This window comes from Muscardinus avellanarius, assembly GCF_963383645.1.
Source record: "Muscardinus avellanarius genome assembly, chromosome: 7".
NCBI lineage: Eukaryota > Metazoa > Chordata > Mammalia > Rodentia > Gliridae > Muscardinus > Muscardinus avellanarius.
This window is the reverse complement of record NC_137793.1, coordinates 74,431,018-74,452,812: the sequence shown is the minus strand read 5'-3', so window position 1 is coordinate 74,452,812 and position 21,795 is coordinate 74,431,018. Positions and strand designations below refer to the sequence as shown.

The 21,795-nt window shown below is 37.3% G+C and overlaps 1 protein-coding gene across 2 annotated transcripts in view; it reads right to left on the bottom strand.

Annotated features, from left to right (window-relative positions):
• The window catches only part of USH2A (usherin), a gene marked incomplete at both ends in the record, with an annotated part of 871,783 nt that overhangs the window by 467,948 nt on the left and 382,040 nt on the right, over positions 1-21,795 (bottom strand). For both annotated transcript variants that reach the window (XM_080698222.1, XM_080698223.1), the window contains 3 exons: positions 15,588-15,782; positions 18,284-18,364; positions 18,496-18,699. In XM_080698222.1, coding sequence (XP_080554348.1) covers positions 15,588-15,782; positions 18,284-18,364; positions 18,496-18,699 — 480 coding nt within the window. The remainder of the gene's footprint in view (positions 1-15,587; positions 15,783-18,283; positions 18,365-18,495; positions 18,700-21,795) is intronic.

Genomic DNA, 21,795 nt, shown 5'->3' with positions numbered 1-21,795 from the left:
TTTCCGTTGCACTTTTAGTCTGGCGGTGAAATCTGCACATGGCAATTGTCTACCCTGAGTCCAAAGTCAGCGGGCCCCTTGCAAAGATCACACATGATATTTCTAACAGATTTCCACAAGTCAAGGATATTTTCATGTTAGTAAAGACATTTGGATTAATATGGAGAATTATTTTCTCTCTATATTATAGTATCTAAGCGGTATGTTCTACCTACTGGCCAGTAATTAGGGGCAGTCACAGCAAAGAGAAAAGCTGCTTCTAGCTTCCTTTCCCCAGGGCTTTCCTCCATCTCAAGAGAACTCATCAGAGTGCGATGCTCTTATTTATTTGCTGGCATTTCACATTTGGATCAAGAAAGTGAGGGTGGGCCAGCACAAGACATTTATTAAGAGGGCCATCTGGTAAGGGACACCACACAGGCAGAGCTGCCTCGATACCTGGAGACACAGTGGAACAACCCACCTTTTGAAAGAGAACTGACCAGGGGAAGGAAAGTGGAAGAGAAGGCAACGTTTCTTGCTCAGGATTGCGAGGCATCGCTGATAAATTCTAATTTTTAAGTATACATCGCAAAGCAGCCGAGTGAACGGGTTAAAGAGAATAAATCAATCCAAAGTGTCATGCTTTCTGCCCACTTAAAGGACCCTCTGAAAATAAATTAAAGTTCTAACACAGACATTTTGACACAGTGACCCCATGAAACTGAATAATGACATTTGTTAAATATGGATGAAAATTTAATGGTCTCGGATAGATGTAGAAACACACCCAGAAAGCTTCTCTGGTTCTTAATAGCTGAGGAAAGTGGCATTCACTGTTGTGTTTTTTTGGTAATACTTCAGATGAAAATAAGAATGTCTATTATTCAAATGAAAAAAAAAAAGAATCTCTGCTATTTATAAAGTGGAAGTCAATTTTCATCTTAGCCAAAATATGGAACAGGAAGCACACTCATCCCAAACCCAAGGTGGTCCTTTAGAAACTATAAAACTCATTTTTTCTTCCACTTAATTTTCTTCAAATAGACACCCTTTCCTCATTTAAAATTTCCAATAGGGAGCCAAAAAGATAAAATACCCTGGATCAAAGATTAAATATCCTGTAGATTTTGATATTTACAAGTAGAAAAATAATTTATCCTTTTATTTCCTTTATAAATATAGGGCTTAACCCCAGTTTGAAAACATATAAACAGTGATTTTAATTGAACTCAAAGCACTATCCAGTTACCATTCTTTCATCAGGCTTACATCTAACTTCAAAATTTTAATCAATGACTTCGTCATAAGAACTACAGAGTCCCTGTCATTTTTATTCTAAATAACTTAGAAGCCACACACAGGCTTATGTTAATTACTATGTGTGTGTGTGTGTGTGTGTGTGTGTGTGTGTGTGTGTGTGTGTGTGTGTGTTGCTGGGATTACATTCAGGAGCATTCTACCTCTGAGCAGGATCCCTAGACTTATTTTATTATTATTATTTTTATTTTGAAAGAAGCTCTCACAGTGTTGCAGAGGGCCTCGCTAAAGTGCTGGGGCTACTCACGAACCTGTGATCCTTCTCTCTCAGCCTCCCAATTACTATTATCATGCTCCGCCACCCGCTCCTCCTCACTCTGGGTTACCCCTTTGTCTTACATAAAAAACAAGCCCTGAAATTACTGGAGTTCTCCAGGAAAATATTGGACCTGACAAAAGAGAGAGGCAAGGGGGAGACAGGAGAAAAAGAGAAATGAAAGCTCTCTCTACTGACCACGGTCTGAGCTCTCTGCTACAAGTGCTTGGTGGCATTGCACCTTTATAAGGGGGTGGGGGCTGCGTGAGGCAGAGCACAAGATACAATGCTCACTTCACACAGTTATGGAGGGGCAGGGCCAAGGTCACAGCTCATGTCTTCTGACAGGAGACCTTTTTTCTGCTAGGTGACCTAAACCCCAGTTCTACAAGAAGGAAAAAAAAAATGTTAAAGGTGTGCTACCAAAAATAACTACACTTGTTATAGAAGATGCTTTATTTAAAATGTGCCCAGAGGTTCAAATTTACTACTAAATTTTACTGTCTACAAAGAGAAAGCAGCATACTTGTTCCCTCAAATAAGTGTGTATGTAATCTGTTCCTTCACAAAAACCCATTCATAGGAAACTACAATGCATGTGTATGTATTACTAATTATAGTATTGGGCTATATTTATATATAAATATAACATTTATTCATTCTAAATATATAAATAAAATGATAAAAAGGTAGAAAAAAGACAAATAGAGTATTCTTTTTCTTTATCAAAGCTGACTGATAAATATTTATATTGAATCTTATAAGCATTATGGATGTGTCTAGTTGATTACTACTTTACAGCAGAATTTATATGTTACTGTCATTTTTAAACATGATACAATATATCACCAAAAAATAAAGATAAAAAACCTTTACCTAAAATTCTTACTTCATAAGATGAATAACTTAGAAAAAATAAAAAATAAACTTTTTTACAATACTTTCACAAACTATAAGTTGTTCAGGCACATTATGTATTCAGGAGAGTTAGACAAAGCTATTAAGTCATCAACGCTGCATTACCTAATGAAATTCTCCTACATTAGCTAAGCAGGAACATTACATCATTTCTATTTTTATTATTTGTATCATAGGACATATTTTTGTACTGTAAATTTTTCAGACCAATTTCTTTTAAGATTTACATTTAAAGAAATAGTTTGTAATGAACTAAAAATTTATCGAGTACTATAAAAAATTTATCAAGTACTATAACAACTGGCAAAGATTTTCCTCAAAATTCATCTTTTAATAATATCATAAACAGGAATTTTTTCCACTTTTTCTAATGTTTGCTGATGGTGGCAAAAACTAATTGCCCTCTTATTACATATGATATTCTTCTTCCTCAGTAAAACAAACTTTTTTGAGCTATTTAAGTGGCCATTCTGAATAAGGACAGCACTTCCCAATATTCCCTATGGTTAGTTTTAACTATAGAGAGTACCAGAGAAGAAAGGACAACTTTTAAAATTTGTCTTTAAAATGAATGTGTGAGGTTCGCGGACAGCCTCAGCTACTTAGTGAGGCCCTCTGCAACTCAGTGAGACCCGGTTTCAAAATAAAGAATAAAAAATAGGGCAGGGGGTGTAGCTCGGAGGTCAAATGCCCCTGGGTTCCATCCCCAGACCCGCAAAAAAAAAAAAAAAAAAAAGAATGTGTGAATCTTACTTCAATTATTTCTCCTACCGATTGGGTAGAAATCAGATTGGATGGACAAAATGCAAGCAGCCATCTTGTACTCTGAGGCAGAAGACTTGCCTCTGAGGATAACACAGCAAAAAGGTAGAGTGAGCATCCCACATTGCATTGACTAACTGTGGGCATCTATTACCAGAGGGAAAAAAAACTTCCTTTTTGTTAAATTGCACTTATTTTGGGTTATGTTTCTCAAGTGAAACTCATATATATAAAAAAAAGATAAACCTACCTCCATTAAAAGTTTCATTTTTCGGCCGGGCGTGGTGGTACACATTTGTAATCCCAGGATTCGGGATTACAAACGTGCCTTCAGGTGGAGACCAGAGGATCATGGTTTGCCGACAACCTCAGCTATTAGTGAAGCCATTTGCAACTCTGTGAGACCCTGTTTCAAAAATTATAAAAACTAAAAAATAGGACTGGGGGTGTAGCTCTGAGGTAGAATATCCCTGGGTTCCATTCCCAGTACCTCAAAAAAAAAAAAAAAGTTTCATTTTCTATTTTATATTATACTCCAGAGAGAGAGAGGGAGTGTGTGTGTGTGTGTGTGTGTGTGTGTGTGTGTGTGGGCTATATTTTGGTAGCATATAAAAGCAAATTGCAGAAGACAAGACAGTGGGGCCTGGTAGCACATACCCTATAGTCCCAGCTACTTGGGAGGCTGAGGCAGGAGGATCAAAAAAGCTCATAGGTAATTTTGTATATTTTTTTTTTTGTGTGTGTGTGTGGTAGTGGGAGTGGAACCCAGGGTATTTTATACCTCCAGGCTATCCTCTCAGACCTATTTTATATTTTATTTGGAAACAAGGTCTCACACTAAGTTCTTGAAAGCCTCACTAAGTAACTGAGGCTGGCTTTGAACCTGTGTGATCCTCCTGTTTCAGACTCCAAAGCGCTGGAATTACAAGCATGAGCCACCACACCCGGCTAGGATTTTGTATGTTTACAAACAAATAAATGGTAAATGTTTGAGGTGATGATTATGCCAATTACCCTGATATAATCAATAATGTACAGATTATCTATATATATTTGAATATGTCACTGTACCCATAAATATGGGCAAGTGTGTATTAAACAAAAATAAAAATACATTAAAAAATAAGAGCAGATGGCTAAGGTAGGATCAAGCATTATCCTAAAACATAATGATAAATTTTTAGAAATAAGTATTTTTCTAAGCATGATTATAAATAACATAGCCATACTGGCTTTCATTGTTTTAAAATGCAAATATATAGCACTTGAGATCTATTATGAGGTATACATTTTATAGCTAAACTTTTGATTCTCTTCACGCTATCAACTTTTTTTCCCATGAGGAAAATATGTATTAACTTCTGACTATACATTTTTTCATAAAAATTTTTTAGAGAATCACAGGCCCAATGAGACGTTAGTAAGTTTGATCATCACTTCTGTCAGTTCAATACTCAATCCAATTCAGCCAGATAATGTAATATTAACATTACATTAACTAAGGAGTTAGTGGCAGAAAGCTGACCTCACTTACTTATCCACTCCTTCATTATTTTAGGAAAAATATATTGATCACCTACCTGAGTAAAGTACTAAACCAAACCTGAAATAAATACAAATCATAATACTTGTTTTCCAGGAGCCTTGTGTCCAGTGAATAAATAAAATAGCTGCACAGAAAGCTATAGGCCTTTTTAACAACGATGGAGTAAGGGTCCTCACTTGAATGATAAAAAAAAAGTAGATGGCATTAAATTAGAGTTATCTCTCCACAGACTTCTCTGGTGAGTATAATAACAATATGTATTATGTAACTTAAATACATGATATGCATATATAGATACATGGACAGAATGGCCTCTTATTAAAGGACTGACGGCTGGATTTAAGATCAAGTCAGGCATGAGGCAAAAATAACTTATGATTTAAAGTCCCCTTGGCAACTCCTTATATGGCCCATAAAATACAGTACATTTGGTTTTGTGTATGCCTCTAACTCCTCATTAATCAACGATTCTTCAGGGCTTCTGAGCTTTCATTCTCTTTAAAGGCACCCCAGCAGTGAGTTTCATTTCCTTGTCAGTGGTTGGGAAACCCTAAAATTATTCACATTCTTTTCTGCTAACAGGTATTGACAGTTCTAGCACAGGATAGCCTCCTTTGCCTGTAATGCTATTTAAAGTTCTTTCACTTTTGCGTACACACCTTCTGTACTTCCAAGGTGCGTGATCAAATGTTTGTCATTTAAATACACACAGATAAAACTCCCCAGGACGTTGCAGTTGCACTTCATATGTAGAATTGCGTGGGTCATCTTTTCCTTGGAATTTAATGGGCATCATACAACTGAGAACTCCCCACGCCCCTCTACCCCTGGTTTGGCCCTTAATTTCCACTGGGCATCTCAGGGTGGGGTGGTTGGTTAGAAATGCAGACTTCCATTCCTTATCCCCAGATCTAGTGAATCAGAATCTGTATTTACCGAGATCTCCGAGTAATTCTCATCTCCTTCCCACTGGGGACTCTCAGAAGTGCTGCCCTTGAAGGTCAAAGGCTCTACAAGCTGCCTCTGTTTTTCTTTATGTGCTTTAGTATTTTTCTGGTGGCAGCGTTAATGCAAACTGAACCATAGGAGGAAGCAAGGCAGAAATCAACTAAACCTAGTAGGAGAAAATGATTTCTTCCAACCTGGCCATTCCTCTACATTAGTCTTTTTCAATGTGTGGTCCATGAAGCTTTTTTGTTACACAGGAATCCATTAGAGCAGTGTATAGAATGCAGATTTCTAAATGCTACTGCAGAATCTTGTATGAGGGACCCAGGAATCTGGATTTTATGAGCAATTTGGGAATAACCTTCTGACCAATAAAATTAGTCACTGATTATTACTAATAGCTGTGAAGAGAGAGAAAAATTAGAGGAAGAATTTTCAGGATGCAACTCATATTTTTCAAGTAAAATACTTAAAGTCTGCTATATGTTAGTATTGAACGAATTTTAGTAGCAAAAACTTTATTATAAATTGCATTAGAAATTGCAATGTCTTCTTTTTCTCTTTACATCTACATTTGTTTGAGCCATCTGAAAGATTATAATCATTTCATCTGCTAAACTCGAGTGAATAATAAATAGTAATATTATTTATTATCCTGAGAGAGAAATCTAATTCTTAGATTTTAGTTCAGTATCATGCAACAGTAAAATTGACTATGCCAGGTGCTATACTAGTTATGCTTTTAATTAAGTTTGCATGTTTAAGCATCAAAAAAAATTGTATACATATGAATTCTGAAATGTACACATTCTGGACACAATTTCAACACAAATTGCACAGTCCCTTTCTGAGCAGCCCTCAATTTTAGGGTAAATGGCTGTACTGTCTAGCTGGGCAACAGCTTTGCATGTTAACCAGGCTGCAGGGAAAATCAGCTAAAGCAACGTAGAGTTAATTGGAGTTCTTTGCAATAGACTATAGAGACATAACTGCAGGGCTTTCTACCCTGAGGCTCTGGCAGAGGAAATGAACTTTCCAGAGCTCCTTGTTCTGAACTCTGGCCTTGGGAGGGCACTGAATTTAGACCCTATGGCCCAAAGGGGCCCATTTGCTCCTGAGTGGGGCTGTTAACCCTTGCACTTTCCATTGCTACTGGGATTTATCTCATTGAATCCTCTGGTAAGCAAATTCATAAATGCTAAGTATTCTACTGCACTATTCTCTTAGTTGATATTCACTTTTAACCATTTACATTTCTTATTCTTCCTCTTTTTTAAGTCTGCCAGTGATTTTATACTTCTTCCCAATAATCATAACCGTTGCATTCAATTTATGTTGTCTATCATGCTCCTTTGCTAAGAGTATCTACTTATTTTTAATATTTACATGTATACACCATATGAAGAGATACACATTTATCTTTTTGTGTCCCACATTTTTGAATTGCAGTTAGGAGGTAGAAGTTGTCATAAGAGTTTTCTGGATAAAATTGAAATTTGATGGTTAGTGTTAAGTTCCTCTTTTTAATAATGTTTCCCAGTTCCCCCTTTTAATACTATTTCTTAGTGCTGACTGAACAATGGTATTACCTGATATCTTTTTAAAATACCAATGTTCAAATTACTTTCCAGACTAATTAAATCCAACTCTCTGCACATGGGCCAAGGTGAGGAATGTAGGTATTGGTATTTTTTTTTATAGCTCCTGGGTGATTCAGTGGGCACCTATGGGTGTGAAATACTACCTTATAATAATCTCAATGGAATGAAAAATATTGAAAATACCAGACCATCAGGCAAAAATAGAATACCAGGAGACTGCCAGGCAAACTTAATCTCTAGTTGGTTGTAAAATGCCCTCTAGCTCTCGGCACTCCTATTTTACTAAACACTTGGGAAGAAAGGAGCTGAGCCTGCAGGACTGTTGCTAGATTAATGTGAATTACTCCAGTGAACCCTGCCATCATCCCTGTAAATGTTTATATTAACAAAAAACTGGCTTCCCAGTGAATTTGACAACAATTTAATTTTCCTGCATAAACACTCATTCTGAAGGTAAATTTATAAATGGGGCTGCTGGAGGTGAGTTTGGGAGGTATGCATTTAGCTGATGAAAAATTGTAACTCAAAAGTTTGAAAATGTAGCACTCAAATTTTAGAAGACTGTCATGTTTGGGGGAGGATTTAATTCAGGAAGCCTATAAATTTTTAAAGTACTCAATGGAATACTATTAGTAACATCTAAAGAACTTTAAACCCCTGAAACAGAGAAAGAAGGTAACGAAAAAAATATGAAAGATGAAAATTGAGAATACTGAGAGGTGGCAAAAATCTATGAAAGCTGGTTAAGATGAGGAACAAATGTAGACCATATCAAAAATGGAAGGAGAAGAATTAGAAATCACATAAGAAATTTCAAAGAGCAGAATCAGCAGGCAAAATTCAGAAAATGAAAACAGAAGCAATTATTTGTCAATAACCTAGGATTCAAGAACTATAATTCAGAGGTTATAAAGATAACTATCAGTTCATTGGATACTTACTGTGTGCCTGTTTTAGAGCAAAATACTTTATGAAAGTAATTCATCACTCTATTCACAATTTCATAATATAAAGGATTCTTCTATCTCCAATTAATAAGTGATAAAATCTCAATACAAAGTAATCTGCCTGAGATTATGAGGCAAACAAATGGCATAAATGAACTTTGAACCTAGATTAATTAAAAGGAATGAACTGAGAAGAAATATATTTGTAAATATGTATTTTATATATAAATATATAAAATATAAAAATATATTTATATATATATCTGAAAACTGTTATTTTTTACCGAATGAAAGCCATATATAAAATAGTAATTTTTCTAAGCTGAAGACTCCAATTTAAAAAGTAAAAGAGTTCATTATATAACAGGAAAAAATTAAGGAAAAGAAAGCAATATGTTTTCTGATAAACAGTTTTTAACTTAATCAGTAAATAACCTTATATAGTTCCATAAAGCTCAGCTATTTGTACATTTAATATCAGCATTATTTTAGTCAGATAAATTTGACTCTAACAAGCAAAATTAATTAAAACATTAAAAATCTCGACAAAAATCACCTCAGTTATGCCAGAATGGAATGGCTCTCAAGATCAATAGCAAAACTTGCTTATATCCTCTTGACCTATTCCTCCCTCTCTCCCTCTCTCTCTCTCTCTCTCTCTCTCTCTCTCTCTCTCTCTCTCTCTCTCTCCCTCCCTCCCTCCCTCCCTCCCTCCCTCCCTCCCTCCTTCCCTCCCTACTTCCCTCTTTTTCTTTTGGCACCTTGTATTCTCAACCAATTGACAAAGCAGCTGTCACCAACCAATCTATAGTCCCTTAAAATATCTCAGCCTTCTGGTTTTTTACTTTCTCACCTTTTTCATCTCATTTTCTAGTATTTATTTTCCTCACTCTAAAATTCTCTCACTTAGATAATCACCCATGCTGGCTTTGATGGCTCAGATTCATATGCCTTCTCATTATCCTAATTCTGCACAGTGAAAATCCACCTGGCTGTCTCCCTACCTTTTAAGATTGCCTTCTAGCTGGGTGTGGTGATGCACTCTTGTAATCCCAGCATTCAGGAGGCTGAGACCAGAGGATCACAGTTCAGGGAGGGCTTCAGCTACTTAGCAAGGCCCTTCACAACTCAGTGAGACACTGTTTTTTGTTTGTTTTTTTTTTTTTTTTTTAAAAAAAAAGACTAAAAGCAAATAGGGCTGGGGGTGTAGCTTCTCGGAGGTACAATGCCCCTGGTTTCCATCCCCAGTACTAAAAAAAAAAAAAAAAAAGATTGCCTTCTCCATATGTCTTTACCCACTCATTTTAAAACTGTGAGCAGCACATGTGCCTTTATGTCAAATAATTTCTAGTCCATATTGGCAATAATAAAAAAAATAGAAGAAATAGCAAAAATCACAGTCATAAAATGACAAAATTGGGTAGTCTAAAATATGATGGCAGAAATAAAAGCAATTATATCAATCATAAAAATAAATGTGAATAAGGTGAAAATTTTCTCTACTAAAATACAGAGCATTTCAAAATGAATAGAAAACTCAGTAAAACTATAGAGAGATGCCTAAAACATGACACGGAAGGTTAAAATATAAACAATGAATATCAAAAGTAGTAAAAACAGAAAAAAAAACAAGCAAAAATTGAGCATCTCAAGGAAAAATTGATGGCTGAAAATTTTCCCTGGTTTTTGACAGATTGAGTACATAAAAATAAATAACAATTAGTCAATGATTCTCTAATTTTCTTCTCCCCAAACACCATTCACATGTTTCACAGGCCTTAGAGTAACATTCAATAATACACTATGCTGGTTTTCAATCTGCTAGGTTCTCTCCTCCAGGGAGGTATCTTTCAGAATCTTGGAAGAGGTTGGCTTAATTTGAAATGCCTCTCTGCATCCAGTTTCTGAAGAGATATTACCCTAAATTTAGAATCTCTATTTAAGAGAATATATCATATGCTATTAAGATAGTACATCAAGTATAAATATTAGGCTACCATGAATGAAGGACATAGATTTTTTTCAAATTATGCAAGGAAATTTATCAAAAATTAAACATTAAATATTAACTACATACAATGTCTTAAAATTTTTGTGAATAAAATTAAAAGTAAAGTAAAATAAAAATGACAAAATTGGAGAAGGGCTTGCATCATATGAGGCAAAGCTGGATGTTCTTTATATAGACAGAAATACTTTAAGTCAATGAGAAAAAAAATGTGAATTGTACAATGGAAAAATTAACAATGAACCTAATTAAGCCTGTCAAAGAAGAAGTATAAATGTTCAGTAAACATTGGAAATACTTAATCTCTACAGCAATCAAGTAAATTCAAATTATAACAATATTTAGCCTTTGAAATAGGCAGCCTTTTTATTATAAAACATGGCATTGGCTAGGATGAAATCAAATCTACAATCCTGCATTCTGCCTGCTGGTAGAAGTATAATTTATGCAATCATTTGAACAAGTACTTGGCAGTAATATTGCCAAAATAAATCACCACCCTATTCTTGAAAAATCACCACATACTAAGCACAGAGATTCACACTTAATGGACATCTGACAGCTCCTAGTTAATCTCATGCATTCTACATGTCAAGCTCTGTGCCGTGTGCTTTACACATATATGGAACCATTCCTCCTGGTTATCCTATGAAGTAAATAGTTATATTTCTTTCTCATTTACCTAAAAGAAATATGAAACACATAGCACTTAATTGATTCATCCAAGTTTTATAGCTAAAAAGTATTATAACTAGAGTATCATATTCTTTAATATTTCTAATATTCTTCTTAGGTAATTTTTATCTTCTCATTTCATAGGTTAAGACATTAAAGGTCCAAAAGAATCTGTAAAGTCCTCATGTCACATAGAAGATATATAGCAGGAATTTGTTTTGATGACTGGATTTCAAGTCCTTGACTATACAATGCTTCAAGGGCCTTTGACCCAACTGTTGCACTTCTGGAGATTTATCTTTGATCATGTCAGGAGCTGCTCTGAAGGTTTATATATAATTTTTTTGGAATCAGATTAATCACAACAGCAAAAGTTGGAAATCCAGAAAGTGAAGGAAGACTGAGATAAAATGCAATTGATGGAGAGGCTGTGGAAAGATTCTGAGGATGTGGCATGATGGCATGATATTGGTTGCTCTTTAGGATGGAATCATGACCAGTGTAGCAAAAAAAAAAAAAAAAAAAAAAAAAGGATTGCAGTTGTCCAGGCAAAAGATATAATGGTTCAGGCCGGGCGTGGTGGCGCACGCTTGTAATCCCCGCGCTTGGGAGGCAGAGACAGGAGGATCTCGCAGGTTCGAAGCCAGCCGCGCGCGCTGGCTTAGGAGACCCTGTTTCCAAATATAAAATGTAAAAATAGGTCTGGGAGTGTAGCCCGGAGGTAGAAGGGCTTCCAGGAACCCCAGTACCACCACCAAAAAAAAAAAAAAAAAAGATATAATGGTTCAGCCTGCTCAGTAGTGAGGGGAAAGATGACTATTTTAACAAATACTTTTTTTTATTTTTTTGTAGTACTGGGGTTCCTGGAAGCCTTTCTACCTCTGGGCTACACTCCCAGACCTACTTTTACATTTTTATTTGGAAACAGAGTCTCCTAAGCCAGTGTGCATGGCTGGCTTTGAACCTGCACGATTCTCCTGTCTCTGCCTCCCAAGCGTGGGGAGTACAAGCGTGCGCAACCACACCCGGCTTAACAAATACTTTTAAAAATGGATCAGCAAATATAGACATGAGGTATGAAAGAGAAGGTCAAAAATCAACCTGGTCTTGATGGCGCTCACTTGTAATCGCAGCATTCGGGAGGCCGAGACAGGAGGATTGTGGTTTGCTACTTATTGAGGCCCTTTGCAACTCAGTGAGACCCTGTTTCAAAATAAAGAATAAAAATTAGGGCTGGGAGTGTACCTTGGAGGTAGAATGCCCTGGGTTCCATCCCCAGTACACACAGACACACACAGACACACACAGACACACACAGACACACACACACACCCCAAAAAACCAAAGGTCAAAAATCAAGAATAAATATGAAGCTTGAATGAATGGGTGGCTGTAGTGTCACTTATTGATACTGGGGATACAGGAGGAAGAAGCATTCAGGTTTGGATATGGTAAATACCAAGTTGAGTGACATACAATTGGAAATGTCAAGGTTTCCAAATGCCTGTTGGATGAAGACACTTGGATCTCTAGGTGAGATGTCAATTCAGAATTAATACCATCTATAAAGTGTTTGGTTTCATTGGAATCCATGAGGATTCTGGAGCAAATCAAAGGGTGGAGGGAAAAGACCCCGTTAAATATTGAGACACTCCAAAGAATAGAGTCAAATAAAACAAAACACTTCACAGTCATGATGTACACACACAAAATTACCATTGCCCAGCTCAGTGTTGTACACGGGGAGGAGAGGGACCAGGATGGGAGTGCGCATGTATATTTTTGTCATTCTAAACTTAATCATGATGTATGATTACAATGCACCAATAAAAACGAAGAGTCAAGCTTCAGAAGGAGCAAGCAAAGAACACTGAAAAAAAGAAGGCATAAAAATCCATGAGACAGACTGAAGAGTCATAAAAAATATTTCATTTAAAGAAATGATGAGAAATCTGTAGAGAATGCTGCTGAGTGAAGATGAGGCTGTGAAGTGAGTTTTGCATATGTAGATACGGCCAAAGGAGTGAGCAGAAGCCAGATGCAATAAAGAAGTGCGACCAGTGTGCCTGGATGCCTTCCACTAGAGAGAAGTCTGGGAGAAGGAGAAGAGTGACCACTGGAGGGGAATTTAGATAAAGGAAGACTTTTGTGATTGGTTTGATGAGTTTGTTTTTAATAATGGTAGAAACGAGTCGGAATTTGAATGATCTTGGGAAGAATCTGCTGGAGCAGAGCAGTAGTTCTCAAACCTCGGCATGCAACAGAATCAGCTAAAGGCTTGTTAAAACAAGGATCATTGAGCTTCAGCCCAGGGTTACTGATTCAGCAGATGGTAGAATTTATTTTGATAATAAGTTCTCAGGTGAAGTTGTTAATGATAGTCCTGAGGCCACACTCTATTCCAATAGCGAGAGGTTAAAAATATAAGTGAGAGGAAGATAAGCTATCAGTAACATCGCTGAAATGACATCGCTGAAATGAGCTGGGGTCCAGGGAATTTATGAAGATTTTATTTTTGATAGGATAAGGAAAACTATAAAAAATAGGTAGGAATAAATAGAGAAAAGTAAAAAAAGATAGTGAAAATAAAATGACAGTAATATCTACTATATGCCATAAATGGTTCTGCAAGGTTTAGTATATATTGATTCGTTAAATTCCTAATAACAACCTCATCAGGCAGAAAAATGCCATTGAAACATACGTATGGTACTAAGAAAGTAACAAATCCTGTACAATGCATTCTGTTTTCTTCTCTGGTATTTAATTTGATCTAACATATAAAAGCATCAGGTGAGTGGGATGAGAAAGGAAGATTAACATTTGGATGGTTTGGAAAAATGTAAAACATTTAAGAGGCAAATGGGCTAAGGGGCTTATTATAAAAATATGGTGGGATTGGTGTCATTACTGAGGGTCCATTGGAAATTGGGTATTGAGAATTGTCAGTGATAAACTGCTTGATATTTTCCAGTCTGCTTAGCTGCCATCTGCAACATAAGTCCACAGACTTAATGAGGTTGAGATTTTATCAGAAGAGTAAAAGAGGGAAGAAGGAAGTGGAGAATGTGCTTTTTAAATATGTGATTATAGCTGGGTATGGTGCACACACTTGCAATCCCAGCATTTGGGAAGCTGAGATAGGAGGATCATGGTTCGTGGACAGTGTCAGCTACTTAGTGAGGCCCTTTACAACTCAGTGAGACTCTGTTTCAAAATAAAGAATAAAAAATAGGACTGGGGGTGTCACTCAGAGGTAGAATGCCCCTGGGTTCCATCCCCAGGACCACAAATTAAAAAAAAAAAAAACACAGATATTTGGTCTCTAGATTCCAAAAAGTCTAAAGCAGAAAGTAAAGACTTGACGTTAATGAGCAGTATATATGTCAGAAACAGGAAAAATATTTAAGGCTATTCTAACACTACAGAATAGCTAAAGTTATAATTTTCTCACAGAGGAAATTTTTTTTCCATCAAAATTGATGTATTTTACTTTTTTGTCAAAAGCTTAAATTTGGACCACCATTTAAATGTGCATTAATGTTTCCTAAAGCTAATAAATGCTATTTTACTACCCCAAGTGCACAAATTTCCAAGTGAGCTGTTCAAGTGGAGCATATGGGTATATTTCATTCTAATCATTCTTCATGGCATGCACCACTGTGAGAAATTGATTCTCTGATTTGCCAGTCAAACTGCTAGGGCACTGATACTCCTCCACCTTGAGATAATTAGGATTAATCAGCAATTTTACAATAAATAATGGTGGTGTGAACTTGGGCTAGTCCCAAAGAGTAAAGTTTTGCATGGTAAAATAGGTAAGCTGGTCCTGTGTGCATATATTTGATCCTCAAATGACATCTGTGGAAGCCAGGCCTGCTGGCACATGACTATAATCCTAGCTCTTGGAATGTTGAAACAAGAAGATTCCAGGTTCAAGGACAGCCTCAGCAATGTAGTGAGACTCTCAGCAACCTAGTTAGACCCTGTTTCAAAAAATCAAAAGCTATAAAGGGCTAGGGGTGTAGTTCAGAGGTAGAATGTCCCTAGGTTCAATTCCTAGGAACACAACACACACACACACACACACACACACACACACACACACACACACTGTCTATGGAATGTTCCAGGGCTGTAAGCCACCTACAACCTAGACTTTTGGGGCAGGAGCAAACATCAACCTTGTGAGGAAAGTACCCATGAGAGCTTATTCACATTGTAGAATTGTACTGTTCCTTCTAGGTAGATGCAGGCTTCCAACACATTTGATGGCAATTGTTTTTAATCAGGCAAAAATGAGTATATTGAGCCAGACATGGTGGCGCACTCTTGTAATCCCAGTTCTTGAAAGGCTGAGATAGGAGGATCACAGGTTCGAAACCAGCCTCAGTAACTTAGACTCTCAGCAAGTTAGTGAGACCTTGCTTCTAAATAAAATATAAAATAGGTCTGGAGGTATAGCTCAGAGGTAGGAGGGCCCTAGGTTCCATCACCATTCCCCCCCCCCTAAAAAAAGTATATTTAATGTGTGTGTGTGTGTGTGTGTGTGGAGGGACCATTTTCATATAAAATCCAAACAACATGGAAGGCAATAATATCTATTCTATTATGAAATCACCTTTACCTGTGAGGGTCCTGGGATTGACAAGCTCAGTGCTGGCGGAGGGCATCTCTGGTGGCTGGGGGTGGTCCTTACTGTAGGCTTTCAGAATGTACTTCTCAGTTACACCTCTCACCACGGCAGGTTCATCCCAGGTCACCTCAATGCTATATCCATTGATGCTGCGGACTCTTGAGGGAGTTGGCACACTTTGTGGAGCTATGGGAGAATAAAAGAGAAAATAGAGAAAATGGCAGTTCTGAGAAGACTATTGCCCCTATTCTTCACTTTTAATGTCTGCAGTAAATCAGACTCAACCATTAGCATAAATACAATTTATTAGAGTTGTAACTTTTCAGCATTGATTTAATATGACTGTACATCTTGAGCCATTCTGTTTAAGTGATATTTCAAAACCATCAAAACTCCATCGACATAACATTCTTTTAAGCCTAGTCTGGGTTTTCCAAAAACATTTAATGTACCCGACATGTTTAAACATCACTCATAAAGAAGGAGGAGGATGGTAGGCAGGTAACAAGTCTGGGCAATATATTGATGTACCCCTCTGAAACAAGATAATTAGACTGTTATTATACATGATGATTTGACACTTTTATATCTTCTACATATTAGCCAAAAAAACTATCATCCAGGTGACTGTGTTATACTTAAATTGCTGGTCCTGTTTTCCAAGTTCAATTGTTTTTCAAATTATTTTTAAAGAAGCAAGGTTCCACCATATATAATAGACAGGATGCATTTTTAATTGCATTTTAGGCATAAGGGAACTGATGCCCTTGAGATCCTCCAAAATAGTTTTTAGGACCATTCAGAGTATCTCAAAACAATGATACAAAATGAGAACTGTAAAACCTCACTTCAAGCTGAGCCCCCTAATTTCAAAAATCTATAACCTTTAACTATTTATTAGATATGTCTACAGTTCTGATCAGTAACGACTTCATCACAGCTGACTGCACTGGGGACACAAAGAAAGAGCCCAAAGAACTTCGTGGCAGGATGATGGATGAGAGACCCGCTGGAACCGCTCATGGGCTTCTGAGCCCTGTCAATGGAGGATCACTCCAGTTTTCCCACATTAAATATCCTCCTTCTTGACTTCACTGTTGAGACCAATAAAACAGGACAGCGTTAAGGGAAACAACATGAACGTAAGGGATGAGAGAAAACACAGAGGAAGAGAACAGCTCTCTCTGCGCAGTTAAAACACCACGGGCACCTACAGAAAACACGCTGCCCACACGATCGAGTTGCAAGTAAAGGGACAGTGGGAGAGATGTCGATTTTATTAGTTCTGAAATGTGGTACGGGGCAAAGAACAGTACTGTCTAACAGATGGTCTTCTCATAAGGGAAAGAGCAAAACTGACTGAAAAATAATTAAATAGTGCAATTATTCTCCAGCCCTTGGGAGCGTGTAGCTGCTTAGTGTTGTGGTCAGATTGTAAATATGAATTTATGGCACAGGACTTTGTGGCCAGAGCACTGCTTTAAAATTCAGGGCTCTATTTGCGTACTTTCCCAGTGGTACTAAAGATGGGGACAAAAGCTATGTAAACAATGGGCTTCCTAGACATCTATTTAAATTGCGGACATACTCAAAGCAGGCTTTATGGTATATTTGCTAAGAAAGTAGAAGGAGTATGAAATAGGGCCAGAAAATATGTCAGAAACAAATGAATATTTTATACCAGGGCTTTCGTCCAGCTCTGAAGTAGAAAACGATTTTAAGAGATCATTCAGCTCACTTTCTTGCCTATAAATAGATGATAATTTAAATTACCCAGGGAAAGTGTCAAGTTGTCTTCTTCTGGAAAATCTGTAGGCAGAAGGCCTTGAAAATTATTGTTGATAGCCCAGCACAGTCTTGAATTATCTTTTAGATGGAAAAGATTCCTTAAAGAAGGCCTTGGTTAATAACCCACTGTTGAGAGTATAGTAGTGAAAAAGATATTTCTAGACAGATTGATACTTGTTGAATAAACTTTTCCAGAGACATAAATGGCAACTATTTGGAGATGGGCTTGTTTTAATGACAATATTTGACTCAAAATCTAAGAATTGTACTGATTTACAAAACTCTTTGTGTTGAATACTTTCCATGGTGCTCTTATGCAAAAGTAAAAAAAAAAAAAATGCCATAGTCGCTTATTAGTCAGTTGACGGAAATTAGATTTAATATATATTCTATCTCCTAGTTGTATCTCTTCCAACTCAAAATATTTAAGTTGATCAGAAATTTTTCTTCTGTGAGGGTCATTCTAAGATCCTAACAGTCAATACGATAGCAGGCTTCTGCAATGATATGATAATCCACGGATCTGTTTCCAACCAGGTCCAAGCTTCAGATGTGCTCTCTGCAACAGGGTCTAGGGGTTGGCACTCCATACTAAAGCTAACCCTGGCCTATGACCCCAGTATTTTGAGATCTATGCAGTCTTTAAGGGTTTCCTATGTATAGACATATTACCATCCATGGGGTCTGCATCCAGAGATGAAAGAATCAGGAATTTCAAAATAATAAATTCTATAAAAATCCAAAGTGCTGATCTATTAAGTGTTTTAGCCACTGATATTTTTAAATCAAAATGTTCTCTGTCACAAGAGTATAAAATTATTCTTAGTTCAGAGCATTGGCCTTTCATTTTCCTTGCATGCATGTATGAGCACACACAATTTAAAATAAATAGTATTTACCTGTTCCTGTTGTGCGTCCCCGACTCCAGTCACTATATACCAAACCTCCTTCATGTGAGGCCATCACTTGATACAGGTATTCTTAAGTAGAAATAAAGAGTAGAGAGATGAAAATAAACCACCCGCATATAGACCAATGTTGGGCTGTCAGAGAGGGAAAAGGGGATGGATAGAAGACATATAGTATTTAATTTAGAGGACTTCCACATTACCTGTAAAGGGCTGGAGACCACTCTCATAAACACTCTGCTCTTTTCCCCAGTAAACCAGGATGGAGTCATTTCCCCTGCAGTTAGCAGCACTGTCAGTTGATAGGCATCCATCCAGATTGACTCTGACAGCGCTGCTGGACACAGATGCCAAGTTAACGACAGCACCCCGTGTAAATTTAACATCCTTCATGCAACCACCGAAACCTAGCAAACAGTAAGGGATTAGTATCACATAAAGGGCTTGAGTTACTAATTACCAATCATTTGTGTCCTCTACAGTTCTACGCTTTGAAGGAGGGGGAGGTCAGAGACGATTATTAAACTTTCAAGTCTTACTAGGGAACTCGTTTATGCCTTCCACTTTTTTGCAGGCTAAGTTGTCACAAGGAAACATATTTCTGTTATTTTGAGAGGTTACACATGGATAATTATAATTCAATGTTGAGTATTAAAAAGCATTTGTTTTGTCTCTTTAAGGCCCACATTTTCTAAATTCTATTTTTTGTTGTGAAGTAAAATTTAGCCTATTACATATTATGGTAAGGCTCTATGCCATGAGTTTTATAATAAGCGTTTCAGAGGTGTGAAATGTAGTCCCAGTTAAATTGGTATAGAGAAGAGGTATTTCTGGGATCTACCATTTTCTACTTTCAATGAGTTCCAAAATTTTGAGTGTATAAATCTTGAATATACACCTTGAATATATGCCAGTTTTATGCTCATGATAGCACGGCAGGTCCAGCATTCAGCTTTGGCAATATTAACGCCATGAGGTTTTTACAGACAGGGTGCTCTACACAGGTGACCTCTGCACAGTCACTGTGGATTTTACACAGAATGTGGATGAAATGGATTTAATTTTTTTTGCCACTTTGTTGTTGTAGTTTTTGAGAACAAACAAACAAAAAGACATCTCATCAGCCAGGCAGGGATGGACACTTGTTTTGAATCACAGGGCACTTTGTGTGAACAGTGATCGGCTCAATGAAGTTTGTCAGGACTCTGCCCAGAAATCTGTACAAAATTCAGACCAATAGGGCTGACTTTGAGATTGCTGTAGAATATACACACATTCGCTCTGAACAAAAGCAGTCAAGTCTGAAAGGCCCTGAATACACTGTTAGCTCTTTACAAGATTAAAATGACCATATTGTTCTCCTCAGCATTTATATGATGTCTTATTATGTCTCTAACACAGTAAGTTGCAGCCTATTTCCTTTTAAATGTATTTTGCTGTTATTCACATTTCTTTAGGCCCCACCGATCAATACTGCTAGTCTATCTTGGGCATACAGTAGACACTAAATAAGTTGGATGGATTGAATCGAAAGCAGTAAAAGCACAGTATAAAAGCATTTGCTGGACAATTCAGAAGCTAAAATTCCTAAACTTTCATCAGCACTAATTTCTGATGGCATATAATTGAGTTACCTAATGCCTTTGTACCTGAATTTTCCTACCAACAAAACAATACTAGTGAAAGGCAGTTTTGGCAAGCGCATAAGCTCTATTATAAGAAAAATCACATAGTGGGTGGTGGCAGTGTTTGGGTGGCTGAGAGAGAAGGACAGTAGGCTTGAAGATAGCATGCAGTAACTTAGTGAGATCCTGTTGCAAAATTTTAAAAAAATAACGAAATGGGCTGAGGGTGTAACTCAGTTTTATAATACCTCTGGGTTCAATTCCCAGTACCATAAAGAAGGAAAGAAGGAAGGAAGGAGGAAGGAAGGAAGGAAGGGGAAGAGAAGGAAGGGAGAGAGGAAGGCAGGGGAGGAGGGGATTGGAGGAGAGTTACATTATTATATAGAGTTTCATTTGGACAAGATGAAAAGGCTTCAAGAGGTGATGAGTGTACAGAAATGCGAATGTATGCCACCAAACTGTGCACATACAAATGGCACCAATAAAAGTAAGCAAAATGGACACAAGGGTAATTTTTATGTTATTGGGGTATCATTGTAATTTTTAAAAATTAAAAATTTAAGAAATTTAAATGTCCTGCAAATTAGTACACAAGAAGAAATTTCACATCGGGGAAAGGCCACAGAGATAGTAGCCTTCCTTTTGCAGATAAAGAGAACATTTTGGATAGTTATAAATTAGGGTTTCTCAGCACTAATGAGACCGTCTTTTGGCCTCAGATCTTGGAGGCAATCTTGTTGAGGTCTTGCTCAGGATCTTTACTGTGATATTCTTCTGGAGAGGACCAGAAAGTTTGGGTAAATGAAGTTCACACCATTCTTTAAACTCTGCATGATCAGAAGGGTCCCCAGATGACTTTAAAATTTGAGTGAAATGAAAGAATAAAAAAATGAGGAGAGAGAGAGAGAGAGAGAGAGAGAGAGAGAGAGAGAGAGAGAGAGAGAGAGAGAGAGAGAGAATGCTTGTGGAAAGAATAGAAACTCCTTCTTTCCTTGCTCCCATGCCTTTGTGAGAATCAAAAATCCTCTCCATCCTCAAACTCTCACCACCACCTCCAAGCTTCTAAATAACTAAAAGGTGGCCCAGAATGCTAGGAGGAAAAGTAAGAGAACCAGTAGCCCTTCTGCTAGGGGAGGCAGCCCTGCACCAAGCGCTGGGCTTGGCAGGCCAACTGGCTGGGTTCCTGCCCCTTCTTCATCCTGGTTTTTTTGGAGTTTGGACAGAGCACAGCCCAGGACATTGTACCGTGGCCCAGTCAACACCCAACCTAGATGCTGGTGATTGTTCTAAGTGATGGCTTTATAAACATAAACTCGCATGATCTGAGATGTGACATATTCAGCAAATTATGTTGCCTGGCATTTCCAAAACGAAAGAGAAAATTAATTTTAATTTTGACTCAAAGGAAGATTAAGACATTAAATGATTAAAAATAGCACAAATACAACCACAAAATAGAGCCTCTGAGGGATAGGTGTTAACCAAGAAGCATAGAAATAGAAGAAAGGTTTTGTTTCTTGTTTTGTTTGTTTGCGGTACTGGGGATGGAACCAGGGGTATTCTACCTTTGAGCTACACGCCCAGCCCTATTTTTTATTCTTTATTTTGAAACAGGGTCTCACTGAGTTGCAAAGGGCTTCACTACGCAGCTGAGGCTGTCAGTGAACCGTGATCCTCCTGTCTCAGCCTCCCAAATGCTGAGATTACTGGTGTGTGCCACCATGCCCGGCTCTAGAAGAAAGGTTTTGAAAACTATTAGTAGCGGCTGAAAAAAATATACTAAGTGAACATGATTTGAATTGCCATTGAGTATCTGCCTGGTGCACCTTAATACTGTACATATTCTCCTTGGTCATTGTATAAAGCATTCAGTTACTC